At 44.6% G+C, this 19,592-nt stretch overlaps 1 protein-coding gene across 3 annotated transcripts; it reads right to left on the minus strand.

Moving 5' to 3' along the window:
* Positions 1-1,582: 1,582 nt before the first annotated feature.
* LOC139265445 (extracellular calcium-sensing receptor-like) lies at positions 1,583-19,327 on the minus strand. 3 transcript variants are annotated; one of them, XM_070882456.1, is made up of 6 exons: positions 19,223-19,327; positions 7,362-7,653; positions 5,807-6,640; positions 5,406-5,633; positions 2,802-2,925; positions 1,583-2,694 (listed from the first exon to the last, which is right to left on the minus strand). In XM_070882456.1, the coding sequence occupies exons 2-6, from the start codon at positions 7,617-7,619 to the stop codon at positions 1,787-1,789; spliced, it is 2,352 nt and encodes a 783-aa protein (XP_070738557.1). In that variant the 5' UTR covers positions 7,620-7,653; positions 19,223-19,327; the 3' UTR covers positions 1,583-1,786. The 3 variants fall into 3 exon arrangements, with proteins under 3 accessions (XP_070738557.1, XP_070738554.1, XP_070738555.1); XM_070882453.1 differs by lacking the exon at positions 19,223-19,327 and adding an exon at positions 11,612-11,837; XM_070882454.1 differs by lacking the exon at positions 19,223-19,327 and adding an exon at positions 11,348-11,428.
* Positions 19,328-19,592: the final 265 nt, after the last annotated feature.

Genomic DNA, 19,592 nt, shown 5'->3' on the forward strand with positions numbered 1-19,592 from the left:
AGTGCAAATTGCAGGGCTTACCCAATCTCTTTGACCTGGGCCCAGTGTCCGCATTGGTGGTGGATCTTCTCCGGTGAGCTTTAATAAGATCAGAGATCCTCTGTTCCAGCTGGCTGAATCGCAGCTTACTTGGTCGACCTCCGCCAATACGATTCCTGTGGTTCCTGATCTTTGCATTCTTCAACTGCAAAGATGAAAATAGAGAGGGTCCTTTTGTATGGTGGCCGCACACCCATTTACAAATTTAATTGCAGTGCATACTTACTTTAACTAATTGTCCTAGGTCCTGCCGCTTCTTTTTCAGCTGCCCATCGATTCTCCGGGTGATGGCTACTGCATTGTACTCTACAGCAACATCATCCCAACGTTGAGCCTTTGTAGCAGGTTTTACTTTTTTCACTTTTCCCCCTGAGTTGCCAGCAGATCCCATTTCCTCTCAATGATATCTACCAGGGATACCACTTTGTGTGGGAGAAATCAAACGGCCCTTGCTTCTCCTTGTCCTTCGAATTCCTTTTCCACTTCTCTCTCAGCCATGTATTGCAGGAGGTTTTAATGGTCAAAATTGCTGAAAGATCCAGCCAGCACGATCCGATCACAAAAGGAAAAACGATCCGATCACAAAGGGGTGATCCAGACCAGGAAGTTTCTTTTTTCGCGCATGCCCAAAGAGATTTTAGCGCAGATTTGAAGCTTCACCCAACCCCACCCAGACACCTTCGGAATGCATGGCGCCAAATTCAAATATTTATTTGGCGAAAGTCCCGATTATTTTTTCTGGCGCGAACGTACACAAAATAAATTGTACGGTAACATGCGCAGGTGCCAAAAGTCCAGCAAGTGGAAAATAGGGGCCTATGTCATTGCGAAAACAGCAGTTCGTTTTTCCCTTAAGGTCGTCAACATTTAATCTAGGATTTGGAAAAGAACGATAGATTTTTTTATTTATGCGTTTTTCTTTACTGAAGCAAGTGTTCACATCATGGTGCGCGAGAGGCGTCCCCCTCTCAAATGTGCGAGCACACATGTGAAACCAGAATTGAACAATCAAGCATGAACTCACCGTCATTTCAAACTCAATTATATTAGCCTGAGTAGATTGGGACCATGAAGCTCGTTTTAAAACCCGCTAACAACAAAGTCTGACATCAGCTCACTCGCCACAAAGAACTTAACCTGAGATCTTCGAGGTCTGCGACCCAGTGCCACACAGGGCGGAGCCAGTACCGTGCCATCAATGTTAAATGCGTGGATGTGAAATACTTAAATGCGGAACTGAATTAAAGTTCAAAAATTACGTTGGAGGTTGTTATGTATGCATGCCAATGATGTGATGATGTACTGTAACACTAGACCTGAATATACCTTCACCCTGTATATGATTTACCTGTACATCAGAGGGTGCTGCTGCTGGAGATCTAAGGGTCACCTGTACACTGCAGGTAATCCAGTATAAAAGGGAGCTCACCTCTTGGTGTCCTCAATCTAGGAGCTGCAATAAAGGACTACAGTCTGTACAGTTCAAGTGCCATACTCCTGTCTCGTGGACAGAGTGTCTACATATACAAAAGAGTCCAATATGTTTATTAATGTGTTGAATTTTTATTCCAAACTTTAAAGTCGATGTTTCCAGCACAATATGGTAGAACAGATGAATCACGTTAAAACATATACTTGAGCATGATAAATGAATCAAATTGTAGGATTTGAGCTCATTGCTACATTCGAAGTACAAAATTATGTGCCAGCAAATATTCAGACCAAGACGTCTTATCGTTCTTCAAACCTACTTGTCAATCCCTTTCCCCATTAGGAATTTCTTTGTATTTTTCTCTGGAGTTATCATGATAATGTAACATTTAGGAGCAAATATGCAGAGCAGCAATCCGAAGCAGGAGGCCAGAATCGCAAACACTTCTACCGCTACAGTGTATTTCCCAGGTGAACTCACAGAAGCTGGAATAAAAGTTATCCAAACAGCACAAAAGATAAGCATGCTGAAAGTTATACATTTGGCCTCGTTGAAATTATCTGGCAGCTTCCGGGCGAGAAAGGCCAAGATAAAACAGAGACACGATACCAAAGCAATATAACCTGATACCGAATAGAACGCTGCAGAAGAACCCATATCGCATTCTAAAATAATAATCTCCCTGTAATAGTTTGTGTTTCTCATGGGAAATGGGGGCGCAGTGATCAGCCAAAGGGCGCATATTAAACCCTGAATGGATGTTAGGAGGAAAACACTTACACGCTGCTGTTTTTGACCAAACCATTTCATCCTGCTGTTGCTGGGATGTGTTGCCTTAAATGCCATCAGCACGAGGATGGTTTTCACCAAAACGCAGGAAATACACAGTACAAATGTAACACCGAATGCTGTGCGTCGTAACATACAAGACCAGTCCGATGGTTTGCCAATGAATGTAACTGAGCACAAAAAGCAGGCTGCTAATGCTAAAAGAAGGAGGAAGCTCAGCTCGGAATTGTTAGCTTTGACTAGCGGTGTCTCTCGATATATAAAGAATAGAACAGTAATACTTATAGTAATGCACAGTCCAAACAATGCAAGAGTCACCAATACAATTCCCAGGACTTCTGTGAAAGCCAGATATTCTATATTCTTTGGTATGCATTGATCTTTCCGCTCATTGGACCAGTATAGGACAGGACATTTGATGCAGTCTGTGGAGTCTAAGGGAAAAGGAGAACATTATCGAGTTAGGACATTCAGTTTTTGATATCTCTGAGTATACTTGCCAAAACACACATTTTAAAATAAAATCTGTATTTCGACTCACCTGTAGTGTTACTGATCTCCCCATCCGCACAGGGAGTGCAGTCAAAGCAACAAACAGGTTGTCCTTTCCTCACATTTTTCCTTGTTCCAGGAGAACAACTTTCAGAGCATACTGCACGGGGAATCTTCAAGGAAGGAAACAATAGATTATTTACCTTCTGATGTTGATAGATACGGAGCTTCAATTATTTTCAATGAGAATACTCCATGTTCATTGGTGGTTTACGCCTATGTGATCTCAGGTTGCGCTTACGTTCCTGAAATGTGTGAGCAGCTATACTGAACTGCAAATGGAGACCTTGGACAGCAAGTATACATTCACTGAATCATAGAAATTTACAGCATCGAAGGAGGCCATTTCGGCCCATCGTGTCTACGTCCACCGAACTATCCAGCCGAATCCCACTTTTCAGCTCTGGGTCCGTAACCCTGCAGATTACGGCACTTCAAGTGCACATCCAAGCACGTTTTAAATGTGGTGAGTGTTTCTGCCTCTACCACCCTTTCAGGCAGTGGGTTCCAGATCCCCACCTTCCTCTGGTTGAAGAAATTTCCCTTCAAATCCCCTCCAAATCTCTTACCAATTACTTTAAATCTATGCCCCCTGGTTGTTGGCCGCTCTGCTAGGGGAAATAGATCCTTCCTATCCACTCTATCTAGGCCCCTCATAATTTTATACACATCAATAAGGTCTCCCCTCAACCTTCTCTGTTCCAAAGAAAACAGATCCAGCATTTCCAATCTTTCCTCATAGCCAAAATTCTCCAGTCCAGGCAACATTCTTGTAAATCTGTTCTGCACCCTTTCCAGTGCAATCACATCTTTCCTGTAATGTACTGACCAGTACTGCACATAGTACTCCAGCTGCGGCCTAACCGGTGTTATATACAGTTCAAGCATAACCTCCTTGCTTTTGTATTCTATGCCTCCACTAATAAAGGCAATTATTCCATATGCCTTCTTAACTACCTTATTTGCCTGATCTGCTACCTTCAGGTATCTGTGGATATGCACTCCAAGGTCCCTTTGTTCCTCTACACTTTTCAGTGTCCTATAATTTAATGTATATTCCCTTGCCTTGTTAGCCCTCCCCAAATGTATTACCTCACACTTCTCAGGGTTGAATTCCATTTGCCACTGTCCTTCCCACGTGACCAGTTAATTGATATAGTCCTGCAGTCCGCAGCTTTCTTCTTCATTATCAACCACAGTCGATTTTAGCATTATTTAGTTCCTCCGGGACCACCAAGGCTTAAAAAAAATCGGTCGGAGGCATCCGCCCGCAGGAAGCTTCCGATCGCAAATTCAATATCCAGCGAGGAGGCAATTGCCCACGGGAAGACCCCCAGAGGAATTTCTGGGTCATAATCCCATGACTTTTGCCATCTGCACTCTCCAAGTCTAGTTTTTCTTGTTCTCCAACAATAATGAGGAACAACGTGTGCTTCAGAGGGAAACTGTGGCCTCTATGCACATGGGACTACACGGCTAACTCTGTGTTGTCAAACAGGAAAAAGACATAGTTACTCCTACTCTGTTTCCTATGTTTCAGCCATTTTTCTACCATGTTACCAATTCATCTGTAATATACTGCGTCTTAATTTCAATAACTAGTCTCTTATGTGGAATTTCATCACGATGCTTTGGACGATTATCAGACCCAAATCACTCCCTGCGGCCGAAGGCAATTGTAACCTTGCCCGGCGGTCGGGACGCCGATAAACGGGTGAAATGCTGGTTTTGCACCAACGCCAAATTTTACTCTGCATTGAAGAGCAGGGTGAGTAGTATTGGCCGGGGAGTAAAGCACCACCCGATCCCGTGCTTTTCCAGCCCGGGGAGTTGGATTAAAATTAGGGTGTGATTGCAACGCACCTTTGACTCTGCGCTCCTGCGCCCATTTGTTACTGCGCATGTGCACTCCATCCGGTTACCACCATACAGTCCGGCGGCTGCGGCCTGCACGCCACATTGCCCTCAGCTCCATGCGGAGAAGGTCAGGGGGTCGGATGGGGCGGGAAGGCGAGAGAGTTTCGAAGGGGGAGAAGAAGAGATCGAAGAGGGAGGACAGAGGAGGTCAGGAGCTCGGTAGGTGAGGGGGGTGGTGGGGCGGGGAGAAAGTCCAGAACTGGGGGAGGTCAGGAACTTGCTGTTGGAGGGGAAGGTCAGGAATTCAGGAGGAGAAGGTCCTAAGTTTCGAGGGTAGCCCTGTCTGCTCTTATCTTTGAAAGCAGTACTGTGAGTTCCGTCTGGAGCCTGGCAGTCAGAATTAATGGATCAAATTACACACTGCAAAGTACTTGATTACTCAGGCAGCCAGGATCCAATGACACGGTCCAGACAAACTGCTGGGTGTACCTTGTCATGCAAGGGGACCAGTCAGAAATTTGGTCTTGCAAATACACACTGCCTCAAAATTACCCCTCCCCTTGTCTAAATCTAGCTAAATTCCTGCATGACCTATCCGCTTAGTAAAACCCTTTATAACTAGCTGTAGACTAGACCCAGCTCACGGTTTTCTGGGAATATTCCAAATGATAATGATTAGACACTAACAACTTTGAAATACAGTAAAATTACGGCCAATTTCAATTGATAGACATACCTCCAGCTCACCACCTTTCCAGACAATGTGCTTCGGATTCAGCACCAGTTCTTTCCCCGAAGGTGCTGAGCCATTATAATGTCCAACTATCTTTACTTCAACAGCACCGTTTGTATTCATTTGCCAGTTCACAAAGTCGTACCCTGCTGCTGGATTGCCATTATCATCAAACTGCACCTTCTCACCAGTTTTTGTTGTGAAATATACGGACTTCATGTAATGGAGAAGCTGTGGAAAATAATGGGACAGAGTTCTTTAGGGACTTTACTTGTAAACAGAACTTTTTATACTTGAAGGTGATACCGTTCGATAAATATTTCCTAAACGTTATTTCAATCTTTATTTTGCATTGGCCAACTTTACTATTACAATGAATGAAATTAAATGGGGATATTCCCTACCTGCCACGGGTGAAAGTTTGAAACATGTGCACAGGTATTATTTATAAATGGTCCTTTGCCATTTTCACAGGAAAACATGTTGTGCAGCGAGTGTGCGAAAGTATAGACCGCTTTGTATACATTGTAGGAACTTCCGTCCATCGATAGGTCAGTATAGACATTGTATATTTCATTCAAGGTTTCATTTCCGATGCATTGAGGGAGCCGAGAAGATGAACCTACTTGGCTTCTGTTATTATCTAATATTAGAGCGCATCTGAACGTAGTTTCCCAAAACTCCCTTACTAAACTGTTACCGGGAAACACAGAAGGATGGACCCTGAGCAGGAATTCTTGCAGACCTGGAACTTCCACCGCTCGCACCGCAGTTCCGATTGCCCCGGTGAGGAACCTCGATCTTTTATCTGGAGCAATAATATCCGCTGTGATCCAACCTTCACTTCCTATCCACTGTATTCCAGTCAGGTTTTGTCGTAAAATCTCCGCAAACAAAATTCGCATTTCCCTCGATGGCGCAAAAGCCACCACAACTTTTGTAGTCGACGCTTTTATCATTTGTACAAGTTTCGTAATCTTTTCTGCAGGATCGGTTCTGTAAAACGATTCGGAGAAGGCCATGCAAATACCGAAATTCACCGCGGCTTCGAGAAAAGCTTTCATTCCCGAATTGCCATAATCATTGTTGCTGTGAATGGTTCCAATCCAAGTCCATTCAAATCTCTTCACAAGTTGCACCAAAGCCTTGGATTGATGGTAGTCACTTGGTATTGTTCTATAAAAGGTTGGATATTGGTTCCTATTGCTGAGACAGACACACGTGGAAAAGTAACTAACCTGCATTGAATCAAACAGGAAGTAAAATTGAAGCAGTTCATTGGCATGAGGGTGAAATAAGCATATTGCACACTTTCAAATATTCTAAATTCACTGGAATCGGAAAGAGTAAAAGTGACCCTAAAAGCACATTTATCGATACAACCAAAACACGTTTACTCGTTAGTAACTTCAAAAAAGCAACATAAAGATACAGAGAACAAAGACATTGCATTCATATTGGGACTTCCATGAACTCGGGACATGCCGACGCACTTTACAGTCAATGAAGTTGTTTTGAAGTGTAGTCACTGTTGTAATGTAGGAAATCCAACAGCCAATTTGTGCACAGCATGCTCCCACCAACAGCAATGTGATAATCATCAGATATTCTATTTTCTTGATGCTGGTTGAGAAAAACATTTTGGCCAAGACAATGGGGTGAACTCCTCAGCTCCTCTTCTAATAGTGTCATGTGCACTCTTAAGTCCACCTCAGGGGGGCAGATATCAGTTTAGCTAATCGGAAAGATGGCACCTCCGATATTGCAACACTCCCTCAGCAGTCAACCTAGATTCTGTGCCCAAGTCTCTGGTGAGGGAATTGAACACACAACCGTATGACTCAGCGGGAAGAATGCTATCACTGACAGCTAAATATACAAATAACAATATGTATCTAGCCATTCATTGTTTTGTTCCATTTATATGAGAGTAACCGCAATAAGTTAACCGAAGCTTACCATTGGTACGCTAAAAGGTCCGATTGTGCTTGCCACTGCTATCGACTGTGAGGATCCATCGGCACCAATAATACCAGGGACATTGGGAATCCCGTTACAGATGTGACCCACATATGTCTCTTCCTGCCCATTAACCAGAGCCAGAGCGACTTTTGTTGCAATCCTGGATGACGCGCAGTCATCGTGAATCCTGTAGCCCAGTGTAATGTTCGGGAGAAGTGTCTCATCCTTGTTTATTTCCTCTACTGCAAAAATCATGGCTTGCGCATAGCGAAACGACCATAAATCAAAACTGCGGAACAAACGCAGTTGATGTTTAGAGAATGTCCTTCAGTTTTCCTCTACACGCCTTAACACCTTGACAGATTTGCAAACTAAAGAACAGTAAAGTATACAATGCCATTTTAAAGCTAGGTAATTGCTATGGGCCGTGCAAATTACTCCATAGGAAGCACTAAGTTGCTAAAACTGTTCCGGAACAATATATCATCTAATTTTACTTTGTTTTACGAAAACAATGTTGGCAAAAATTCTTTTTGGTTCAGAAAGCTGTACAGTTACTGTAAAGAAGTTTCTTCTAAATTCCCTATTTGACTTCTTGGTGACTATCTTATATTGATGGCCACTAGTTTTGTTCTTCCCCACAAGTGGAAACATTGCATCTACTCTACCAAAACCTTTCACGATTTTAAAGACCTCGATTCGATCACCCCTTATATAGACCCAACCTATTCATCCTTTCTTGATGGGTGTACGCTTGCATTTCTGGTATCATTCTTGTAAATCTTCTCTGCTGCCTCTCCAGTGCCTCTATATCTTTTTTATAATATAGCAACCAGAATTGTACGCTCCAAACATGGTCTAACTAGGGTGCAATACAGATTTAGCATTACTTCACAACTTTTCCATTCTATCCCTCTAAAAATAAATCCTAGTGCTTGGTTTGTTTTTTTATGGCCTTGTTAACCTGTGTCGATATTTTTAGTGATTTGTGTATTTGTACTCCTAAATCCCTTTGATCCTCTACCCCGTTTAGATTCTTATTTTCTAAGTAATATGTGACCTCCTTATTTTTCTTACCAAAATGTAATACCTCACATTTATCTGTGTTAAATTTCATTTGAAATGATATGCCTATTCTGCAAGTTGATTAATGCTTTCTTATAATTTGTTGCAGTCCCCCTCAGGATTGGCTGCCCCACACCCCCGCAATTTGGTGTCATCCAAATTGTGTATTTGGAATTATGTGTAATTTTGGAATCAAAAAATTGAGTTTTTGATTCTAAATCGTTAATATAAATTGTGAACAACAGAGGTCAGTGGTCCCAACACTGATCCTTGTGGAACACATTCCACCTTCTGCCACTCTGAATAGCTACCCGTTACACCTACTCTCTTCATTCGGTCTTGACGCCAGCTAGCTATCAATTCTGAAACTTGTCCCCTGACTCTACATTCTTTGACCTTGTTCATCACTCCATTATGTACTACTTTATCGAAGGCCTTTTGAAAATGTAGATTAATTACATCTACTGTATTACCCTTGTCTACTCTCTCTCTGTTACCTCTTCAAAAAATCAATTAGGGTGGTCAAGCAAGACTTTCCCTTTTGAAATGCATGCTATTTGTTATATATTTTTAGTTTCTAGATATTCTTCTAATCTCTCCTTTAATAGGGATTTCATTATTTTTCCTATCACCCACGTTAAGTTGACTGGCCTATCTGCATACCCGTTTTAATAGTGTGCAATTAATGGCCCTGGACTCACGTTCCATATGGGTGGCTACAAGTTGCACGCACACCCGTAGGGCCCCCTCAAGTTTTGGGTTTAGGCATACGACCCGCATGCATCTAAACCTGCAACTTGTGGTCTGCGAGGAATCTTCTTGACAGATCCATCACATCCGAAGGTAAAGGGCCTCCCGGGTGGAGAGTTGGGCTATTTGCCCAGCTTCTGACGTGCTAATGCCCATGAAATTCTTACGACTGATAAAAATAGGCGTGCTTTTATTAGCGCAAGTCTTTTAAAGGACAGAACAAGACATTTGCTCCAATAATTTAAACATTTTAAATCATGTTAAATAACGTGTTTATTTTTAGACATTTTAAAATATGTAAATTTATTTTTCAAAAAATTAAATTTTGGTTTTAAATATTAAATTCAATTTTGATTAATTTTAAATATGTGATGTGCTTTTTAAATTTATTTTAAGTGTTTTGTGTTTTTGGGGTATTCCCATTCATACTCATGGTGATTCCGTATATACGAACTCATCACAAGTAGGAATCGGAATACCCCTACTTTGATTGATTGGGCCGGCCCACGTGATCCCAGGGGCACGTGCGAAATGCTTGCGCCAGTGGGATACATAGACCTCTATGCAGGCCTTCGGGTAGAGGCCCAGAACCACAAGCCTCCGAACCTCCCAGACCACCAGGTAATTTGTAGACATTTTTCAGATCGGAGGCATCCGCCCTTGCGGGAAGCTTCCGCCCGCAATGTCTTGTGTGTAGAAAACATAAATGGACTTGTTTTCCCGTTGGTGTTTTCAGACAAATAACTGAAGTAAAAATTAGATTTCTGCGACTGCTTTTAGTTAATTTAAAACCATCAAAAACAAGGATTGCGGAAAATGTTCGCAGCCTGTCCGCAGACTATCGCAACAATTATCCTGCTCGTCCGCCATCATACCGCAAATTCAGGGCCAGCATGAATTAAGTGATTACACGATTATTACGACAATGTGATGGTGATGATGATTATTATTATGGGTAAATGCAAAATATTACTTGGTTATTCACTGACCACATATAAACCGACATAAAGGGTCTGCTGGGGCATTTCACCAAAATGTAATCACGAATGTTATTAATATATTTACTTCACAAGTATACACATTAAATATTACTTACATTGTTTTACATAGGATTACATAGCAAATACGGCACAGAAACAGGCCATTTGGCCCAACCAGTCCATGCCGGCGTTTATGCTCCACTCAAGCCTCCTCCTCTCTTTCCTCATCTAAATCTATCAGCATAACCCTCTATTCTCTTCTCCCTCAAATCCTTATCTAGCCACCGCTTAAATGCATCGATACTATTTGCCTAAACCACTAGCTAGTTCCACATTCTCACCACTCTCTGGGTAAATACATTTCTTCTAAATTCCCTTTTTCATTTCTTGGCGACTATTTTATATTGATGGCCTCTAGTTATGCTCTTCCCCACAAGTGGAAACATTCTCCCTGTATCCACTCTGTCAAAACCTTTCATAATTTTAAAGACCTCTATAAGGTCACCCCTCAAGCAAAAAGAGACCCATCCTGTTCATCCTTTCCTGATAGGTACACCCTCGAATTTCTGGTATTATCCTTGTAAATATTCTCTGCACCCTCTCCAGTGCCTCTATTACACTGCTGTGAACGATTACTATTGCTCGTGGTTTTCATCTTAGTAACCATGATAGTAGAATAATAGAATAAAATCATAGAATCTTACGGCTCAGTCGGAGGCCTTTCGGCCCATCGTGCTTCTGTGAGTACTTGCAAAGAGCTGTACAATCCAATCCCACACCACAGCTTTTTCCCCATAAACCTGCAAATTACTCCTCTTCAAGTGCATTTCCAATTGCCTTTTGAAAGTTTCTATTCATATTTAGAGACTATAGAAAATATTCAGTGACAGTAATAATGTTACAGGGCGAATGGTACATATACTGACATAGACTGCACAGTGCGGTAACATGCCCACGGCACAACTAGTCCCTGGCAGTCTTTCAGCTTCACACATGCCTCCTCACAACCCTCTTCATTTATCGTATCAGAATATCCTTCTATTCATTTCTCCCTCATGTGATTATCTAGCTTTCCCTTAAATGCATCTATACTATTCGCCTCAACCACTCCTTGTGTCAGCAAATCCACTCTCTGGGTAAAGAGTTTTGACCAGAATTCCCTATTGGATTTATTAGTGACTATCTTACAGTAATGGCCCGTCATTTTGGTCTCGCCCACATTTTTGTGCAGTTCCAGCTGCTTGGTAGAGACCAAAGTCTGCGATTAGATGCATGTTCAATGATTTAGCAATTTATAGCGGTTGCAAATTGCCTCCCTGAACACAAATATAAAGGAAACATATTTAGCAAAATATCACTCGGAATGGAATACACAGATGAGCATAAACTCAAACAGGGCTATTAGTTACACTTCGGCGGAACTACGAACGGTCACAGCAGAACTGAACTAACCTTCTACATATCGTTTCTTCTGGTGCTTTTGTAAATTCATCGATCTGCTCAAACCTGTTCGAGTGCACGGCAAACAACCCTCCTAGCACGATGTCCCCATCCTTAGATATATTGGGTAGATCGAATCTTTCCCGAAGTTTGCAGGTTCGCTCATCTGAACCCCATGCAAAAACCACCAACAGAAGCAATCCCAACATAAACTGAAACATCGCAGAATTAAGGATTAAAAACACAAAATGCTGGAAATCTCAGCAGGTCAGACAGCATCTGTGGCGAGGAAGTAGATGACCTTTTGTCAAAACTGGAGAATGTGAGGATAACTGTTACTGGTAATCTTGCAACACGTTAACAATTCTGTTTATGCTCTTTATATAGTCTGTAAACATAAATTGCTCGAGCACCGGATTTCAAACGTCGAAAAACAAATAGGAAACTATTGTGACTGCCTCCGGGAGATTAATCAATATCCTGAGCGAATACAAATGCCTTTGTGATTATGAAATGCTCCACCACATCCCATGTGTCAGTTTCTAAGTGATCAGTGCTTGGATCATTTTTACAATTAAGCCGGAAGCCAAAAATAAGAATGCAGAATAACACGAATTAATGAGGAAATTATGTGGGAGATGTAGAAGGGGTCCATGATTTCAGCAAGGCCAATGTAAATAACAATGCTGCCAAATGGATGGACAAGAACATTTAAATATTAGGAGGGAAAATATTTACAAACCTTAGAGTGAAGAATGAGATCGAACATTGAACAAAGAAAATAAATATGTCAAAAAATGTTTGCGTGTGTGCCAAGTGAGGAGGGGAAAGGAATACAGCAGCAAATGCAAAACACGACCAAAATATTCCTCCCTTACTATAAAAGCAACTAATGAGAGAGACAAAAGGAATATTTCGGATGCGCTAAAAGTCACGTTAGGATAATAATTGAACACTGGTAAGCTCTGGGAAAAGGACAAATATCGTTTCCTCGACAGTTACACTCACAGGGGAAAGAAGTGGGGGAGAAATGTGAACTCAAATTAGTCAGCTAAATGCATTGTTCGGATTCATGACCTTCTCCTCCGTCCAAGTTCCTGACCTTCCTCCCACCCCCCACCGACCCCGGGTTCCTGACCATCTCACCCACCCACTTCCCGGGTTCCTGACCATCTCACTCACCCACTTCCCGGGTTCCTGACCGTCTCATCCACCCACCTCCCGGGTTCCTGACCGTCGCACCCACCTTCCGGGTCCTTAACTTTTTCTCACCGACCCCCGCCCGGGGTTCCTGACGACCTCCCATCGCGTAGCTGGGGCATTGTGTGTGGGTCACCGATTGTTAACAGGTTTATTGGGTATGAAGTATTCGGTATGAAGTGAATAGTGATAGTGTAACGGCTTCCTGACTTCATCCATTCCAATCACGTTACTTGCCGCACACGGACTGCGCTTTCTGAGAAATCAAGCCGATCTCGGGGGAGGAGAGGGAGAAAGAAGGTGGTTTGGGTGTAAATGGGGTAGGGTGGGGTTGGAAAAATGTAATCCGTCTTTCCATCTGGATCACGTTCTCGCTCTCAATCCCTAACCTTTGGACCTGGATCATGTTCTTCTCCCATCCCCACTGTGCTCGCCATGCTCCTGACCGCCCCCGCCAGTTCCTGACCTCTTTTCCCGCTGAGCTCCTTTCCTCTCCTCCTTCGATCCTCTCTCTCCCTTCCGATCCGCTCTCTCCCCTCCGATCTGCTCTCACCCCTCCGAAGTCCTCTCTCTCCGAACTCCTCTCTCTCCCCCCTCCGATTTCCACTCTCTCTCCCCTCCTATCTCCTCTCTCTCCAAACTTCTCTCCACTCCGATCCCTTCTCCTCCCTTAGATATCCTCTTTTTCCCCTCCATTCTCCCTCTGATTTCCTCTCTCCCCACTGATCTCCTCTCTCTCTCTTCCTTCCAATCTCCTCTCTCTCCGAGATCCTCTCTTTCTCTCTCTCTGATCTCCTCTCTCTCTGTTTCTCCGATCTCCTCTCTATCTGATCTCCCCCGCCCCCTCCCCCCCTCAGATTCTCTCCCTCGGTGCACAGTGCGGGCCACTGTTCGGTGCTGCACATGCGCGCCTCCAGTATACCGTGTGCATGCGAAGAAGGCCACAAACGTGTTCATGCAAATAATCACAGCATGAAGGAGACAAGTGTGCTCAGTGGGTGTGATATTATCGGGGAATAAGGCAATTCAAACATTCCTTTTGCCTGTGGCTTATCATGTCTAAACAATGTGAGGCAGCCAGGAAAAAAAACAAAGAACTGGAATGCTGGGCGATATCAGCAAAGAAAGTTAGCTCCACCCGCATAACCTTCACTGCACTACGGAGAACAATCCCAGTTCATCTGGTGTCTCTCCACATAATTGAACCAGCATTGTCATGTATGTAACCATCACACAACTGTAACCTTCATGTAACTGTAACCTTCATGTAACCACTGCACACTGTACATATATCCTAGAAATGCACACCTTGACCACAGGGGGTGAACTTGTGGGAGACACTCCTCACCTGGGCACTCAGGTATTTAAAGGGAGGTCCCACGCAGGGTCATCACTTCTTGGTCCTGGGAATAAAGGTTAAGGTCACGTAGTGACTGTGTCTGCAGTACATGCCTCGTGTGATTTTGTAGCAAGGTGCAGGGACACCACATTTGGTGATGAGAAACGGGAATCACCGAACCACGAGGATGACCACCGGACGTATAGAGGAACGTTACTATGTGGGTGAGGACTGGGATGATTTCGTGGAGAGACTCCAGCAGAGCTTTGTCACGGAGAACTGGCTGGAAGCGGCAGTGGCTGACAAGCGGAGGGCGCATCTACTGACTAGCTGCGGACCAAAGACATATGCGCTGATGAAAGACCTGCTCACACCCCAGAAGCAGGCAGACAAGTCCTTTGAAGAGCTCAGCCAGCTGATCAGTGAGCATCTCAAACTGGCGAGTAGCGTACATATGGCCGGCACCGGTTCTATACACACTGACATCGGGAGGGACAAAACATCTCGGACTTCGTTGCAGACCTGCGGCGCTTGGCCAGCCTCTGTAAGTTCACAGACGCCTGCAGGGGGGAGATGTTAAGGGATTTCTTCATTGAGGGCATTAGTCATGCCGGGATTTTCAGGAAGCTCATAGAGACCAAGGACTTGACATTAGAAAGAGTTCGATGAGTTGATAGCTCAGACCTTCATGGCAGGGGAAGAGGAGACCAAGCTAATTTACACGTGCAGTTCTGGTTCCAATGTGGCGATGGACCAGGGAGTTAACATGGTGAACGCGGCTCAGGACCCCGCAGGCAGGCAAGGGCATTTTGAAACTGCCCAGGCAGCAACAGACTCTAGGGTGGGCCTGCAACAGGGACAATGGAAAGGGGACTGTCAATTCTATGCCATCACGAGGAACAATGCGTCCCATGATGGGACCATTAACACCCACCATCAGAGTGCTTAGAAACAACCAAAGGGATAATCAGAGAGGAATGTCTGGTAACAGTCCTTTTGTTAACATCAATCTCAGCTCATGCTGGAGATGCAGGGGTAGACATACTGCGAAAAGCTGCAGGTTCCAGCAATTTATCTGTAGGAATTGTAATGTCAGTGGACATTTGGCCAGAATGTGCAGAAAGGCTGTAGCGAGGCTAATCCATGAGACAGAGGAACCAGACGAGGGGTCTGCAATGCAGGATGATGCTTGGGGCAAAACCATGGATGCTGAGGTTCAGCGGGTTCATGTGGCTAATGTCCACAGCTCATACACCAAAACACCACCAATGATGATGAAAGTCTTATTGAATGGCATCCCGGTGCACATGGAGCTGGACACAGGAGCCAGCCAGTCACTTATGAGCATCCAACAATTTGAGAGACTATGGCCACACAGAGCTAGCAGGCCAAAACTAGAATGCATTGACATGCAGCTACGGACGTATACCACAGAGATCATCCCAGTGCTAGGCAGTGCAAACTTGGTGGTAACACATAATGGATCACAGAACCGGCTGCCACTCTGGATTGTCCCGGGAAATGGCCCCGCGCTTTTGGGGAGGAGCTGGCTAGCCGAGATGAACTGGAAATGGGGGGATGTGCACGCCATTTTATCTGTGGAGCGAAGTTCATGCTCACAGGTCCTACAAAAATTCGGGTCACTGTTTCAACCCGGTGTCGGAACTTACAAGGGCACCAAAGTAGTGATACGCATCACCCCGGACGCCAGACCAGTGCACCACAAAGCCAGAGCGGTGCCGTATGTGATGCATGAGAAAATTGAAAGTGAATTGGACAGGCTGCTCAGAGAGGGCATAATTTCGCCCGTGGAATTCAGTGACTGGGCAAGCCCCATCGTTCCTGTCCTTAAAGCGGATGGCTCGGTCAGGATTTGTGCGACTACAAGGCCACCATCAACCGAGTGTCCCTGCAGAACCAATACCCACTCCCGAGAGTGGAGGACCTTTTTGCCACGCTGGCAGGTGGCAAGCTGTTCACTAAGTTGGACCTCACTTCGGCCTACATGACTCAGGAACTGGCTGAAGAATCCAAGTTTCTGACCACCATCACAACGCACAAAGGGTTATTTATCTACAACAGGTGTCCGTTTTGCATTCGTTCGGCGTCTCCTATCTTACAGAGGAACATGGAAAGCTTGCTCAAATCCATTCCTGGAACAATCGTATTCCAAGACGACATCCTAATAACTGGATGAGACACTGAGGAATACCTCCACAACCTGGAGGAGGTGCTACGCCGACTGGACCGGGTAGGCTTGCAGCTGAAAAAGGCCAAATGTGTGTTTTTGGCCCCGGAGGTTGAGTTTTTGGGCAGGAGGGTTGCCGCAGACAGGATCCGGCCCACCGAATCTAAAACGGAGGCAATTCGTCGTACGCCCAGGCCCAGCAACACATCGGAGTTGCGATCATTCCTGGAACTTTTGAACTGTTTCGGGAACTTTCTGCCGAACTTAAGCACATTGTTGGAGCAGTTACACGTGCTCCTGTGCAAAAGTTGTGAATGGTTTTGGGGGGACTGTCAAGAACGGGCTTTCAATTGGGCGAGGATCCCACCCGCATTCGCTCACGGGAGTCCTGCCAGCAGAACTCCTCATGAAACACTGCTTAAAACGTGGCTGTCCCTCATTCATCCAGCCCTGGCAGATATTGTTGAGGGCAAGCACCAGTCTCAAACCGAGTGCCATGTTCGAAACTCAAGGGAGAGCTGCAAAGAAATGGATGACCCGGTATTTGTTCTTAACCATGCTTTGGGACCCAAGTGGCTTGAGGGCACCGTAATTAGCAAAGAGGTGAATAGGGTTATAGTGGTCAGACTCAACAATGGGCAGATATGCCGCAAACATTTGGACCAAGTAAAGAAAAGGTTCAGCATAGACACTGAGGAACCTGAGGAAGAGCATGAGATGTCACCCACACCACTGCCAGTGGACGAGCAACAAGGACATTCACCAGCATGCACAGTCCCTGCGGCTAGCCCGGACAGGCCAGAATCACCTCAGGTGACAGAGACGCATGCCAAGGCTCAGCCACCAGAGCCCCAACTGCGGCGCTCCATGAGAGAGCGTCGACCACCTTAAAGACTTGACCTTTGACACAAAAAGATGTGAGGGGGGGAGGTGATGTCATGTATATAACCATCACGCAACTGTAACCTTCATGTAACTGTAACCTTCATGTAACCACTGCACACTGTACACATATCCTAGAAATGCACATCTTGACCACAGGGGGTGAACTTGTGGGAGACACTACTCACCTGGGCACTCAGGTATTTAAAGGGAGGTCCCACGCAGGGTCATCACTTCTTGGTCGTGGGAATAAAGGTTAAGGTCACGTAGTGACTATGTCTGCAGTACATGCCACATGTGATTTTGTAGCAAGGTGCAGGGGCACTACAAGCATCCCTTGTACCATTCTAGTAAATCTCTTTTGCACCCTCTCCAAAACCTTGGCATCCGTCCTAAAGTGTGGTGCAAGAATTCACCACAATAGTTCAGCTGAGGCTAAAAAAGTAGGTTACAAAGGTTCAGGTTAAGGTCAGAATTTTCTGGGGTCCATGATGATGGGAATGGAAGTGGGTCGGGTGAGAAATTTCAAAATAATTGGAGCAGGTCGGGAACCTGCTGTCATCCTGACCCAACATGCCTCTCCCTCGGGCGTGTTTGCCACTGCGACAGCGACCCGGCCAGCGGAGACCAGCCACCTAATTGAAATCATTAAAACCTTATTTACAGACACTTAAGAACCTTTCTCCCCCGATATTTTAATTTTTTCTGGTTGGCCACGGGAACCACGTTGCTCGGGAACCATGTCTATCAACCTGAGGCGTAAGTTCAGTGGCCATTGCTCCAGCTGATAACTTGACAGCACAAAATGTAACATAAAAGCTCCCACCTGACAGCTGATCACTTTCCACAAGCAGAAGCTGTTGCTCTATTCCCAGTACAGATTCTGCAAGCTGCAATCTTTCCAGCAAAGTCTCCCTCCAGTCTCACCTCATTGGAAGAACCTCTGTCATCATTGACAGTTTGGGTCTGTGATCTCTACCTGCTATCAATTCCATCAACATGGGTGCCATTTATACTGTCTCGCCTTGATAATCAGAATCAAACAATGGTCAACCCCAACACCAGCAGCATCAGGTGCACCAGCAACACCAATAACATCACCAAACTTCTCTGCAATCACTTGATCTGCACAGGACAGAAGGCAACAGCACCTGAGCACATTGCTGCCTGGGAGGCCAGGGATAAGAACATAAGAACATAAGAAATAGGAGCACGAGTAGCCCATACGGCCCCTCAAGCCTGCTCCACCATTCATCACGATCATGGCTGATCCAATCATGGACTCAGGTCCACTTCCCTGCCCTTATCATTTAAGAAGTTGTCTATTTCTGTCTTAAATTTATTCAATGTCCCAGCTTCCGCAGCTCTCTGAGGCAGCAAATTCCACAGATTCACAACCCTCTAAGAGAAGAAATTTCTCCTCATCTCAGTTTTAAATGGGCAGCCCCTTATTCTAAGATTATGCCTTCTAGTTCTAGTTTCCCCTATCAGTGGAAACATCCTCTCTGCATCCACCTTGTCAAGCCCCCTCATAACCTTATACGTTTCGATAAGATCACCTCTCATTCTTCTGAATTCCAATGAGTAAAGGCCCAACCTCGTCCATTCATTGCAGCTCCTGAATGAGTGTACAGTAAGGTGAGCTCCCTTTTATACCTGGTTACCTGCAGTGTGCAGGTGACCTCTAGGTCTCCACCAGTTGCACCCTCTGGTGATACAGGTATTTTCTCACATTATACTCCATCTGCCAAATGTTTGCCGACTCACTTAGCCTATCTATATCTCTTTGCAGATTTATTGTATCCTCCTACTCAACCATCCATTTATCCACCCTGCTTGTTACATCCTCAAAAAACTGCAACAAATTTGTCAAACATGATTTCCTTTTCATAAAACCATGCTAACTCTGCTTGATTTGGAAAAGCATGATTCAATGTCCTACTACTGCTTCCTTAATAATGGACTCCAGCATTTTCCCAATGACAGATGTTAGGCTAACTAGTCTTCTGCTTACCACTTGACAGTAGGGAGAGCGCCTCTTGATGGATCTGTGGAAGAGTAAAGAGATGAGTTAGATATGTCATATGAAGACTGAGTACAGATACCATTATGCACATGATGACCATTCACTGGATGCTGAAATCAATCTTCATATGAGTGACTGATGTATGCCATGTAACTTTATGACATGTAATTCTGTCATCAGGTTGCTCAGTTGTTCCGCTCGCTCTGTCTCCCACCTCCAACTGCTCAGTGACTCCAGATATTTCTAAAGCAGCCTTGTCTATTATTTTAAGGTTTGACAATGATGGAGGGCCACTGCTGGTTCTCCTCCTCTCCTTATTTTGGTCTCTTCTTTCCTGTAAGGAGGGAAAGAAGAGAAG

Source organism: Pristiophorus japonicus, chromosome 6, assembly GCF_044704955.1.
Source record: "Pristiophorus japonicus isolate sPriJap1 chromosome 6, sPriJap1.hap1, whole genome shotgun sequence".
NCBI lineage: Eukaryota > Metazoa > Chordata > Chondrichthyes > Pristiophoridae > Pristiophorus > Pristiophorus japonicus.

What these genes read in the sequence shown, in the direction of transcription:
- LOC139265445 (XM_070882453.1), bottom strand. Translation starts at nt 11,820, where the DNA reads ATGTTTCAGTTTATGTTGGGATTGCTTCTGTTGGTGGTTTTTGCATGG. An exon ending in GGAAAGGTGGTGAGCTGGAG is followed by an intron (nt 2,926 to 5,405) that starts GTATGTCTATCA and finishes CCTTCCTTGAAG; the next exon opens with ATTCCCCGTGCAGTATGCTC. An exon ending in GGAGATCAGTAACACTACAG is followed by an intron (nt 2,695 to 2,801) that starts GTGAGTCGAAAT and finishes CTTTTCCCTTAG; the next exon opens with ACTCCACAGACTGCATCAAA.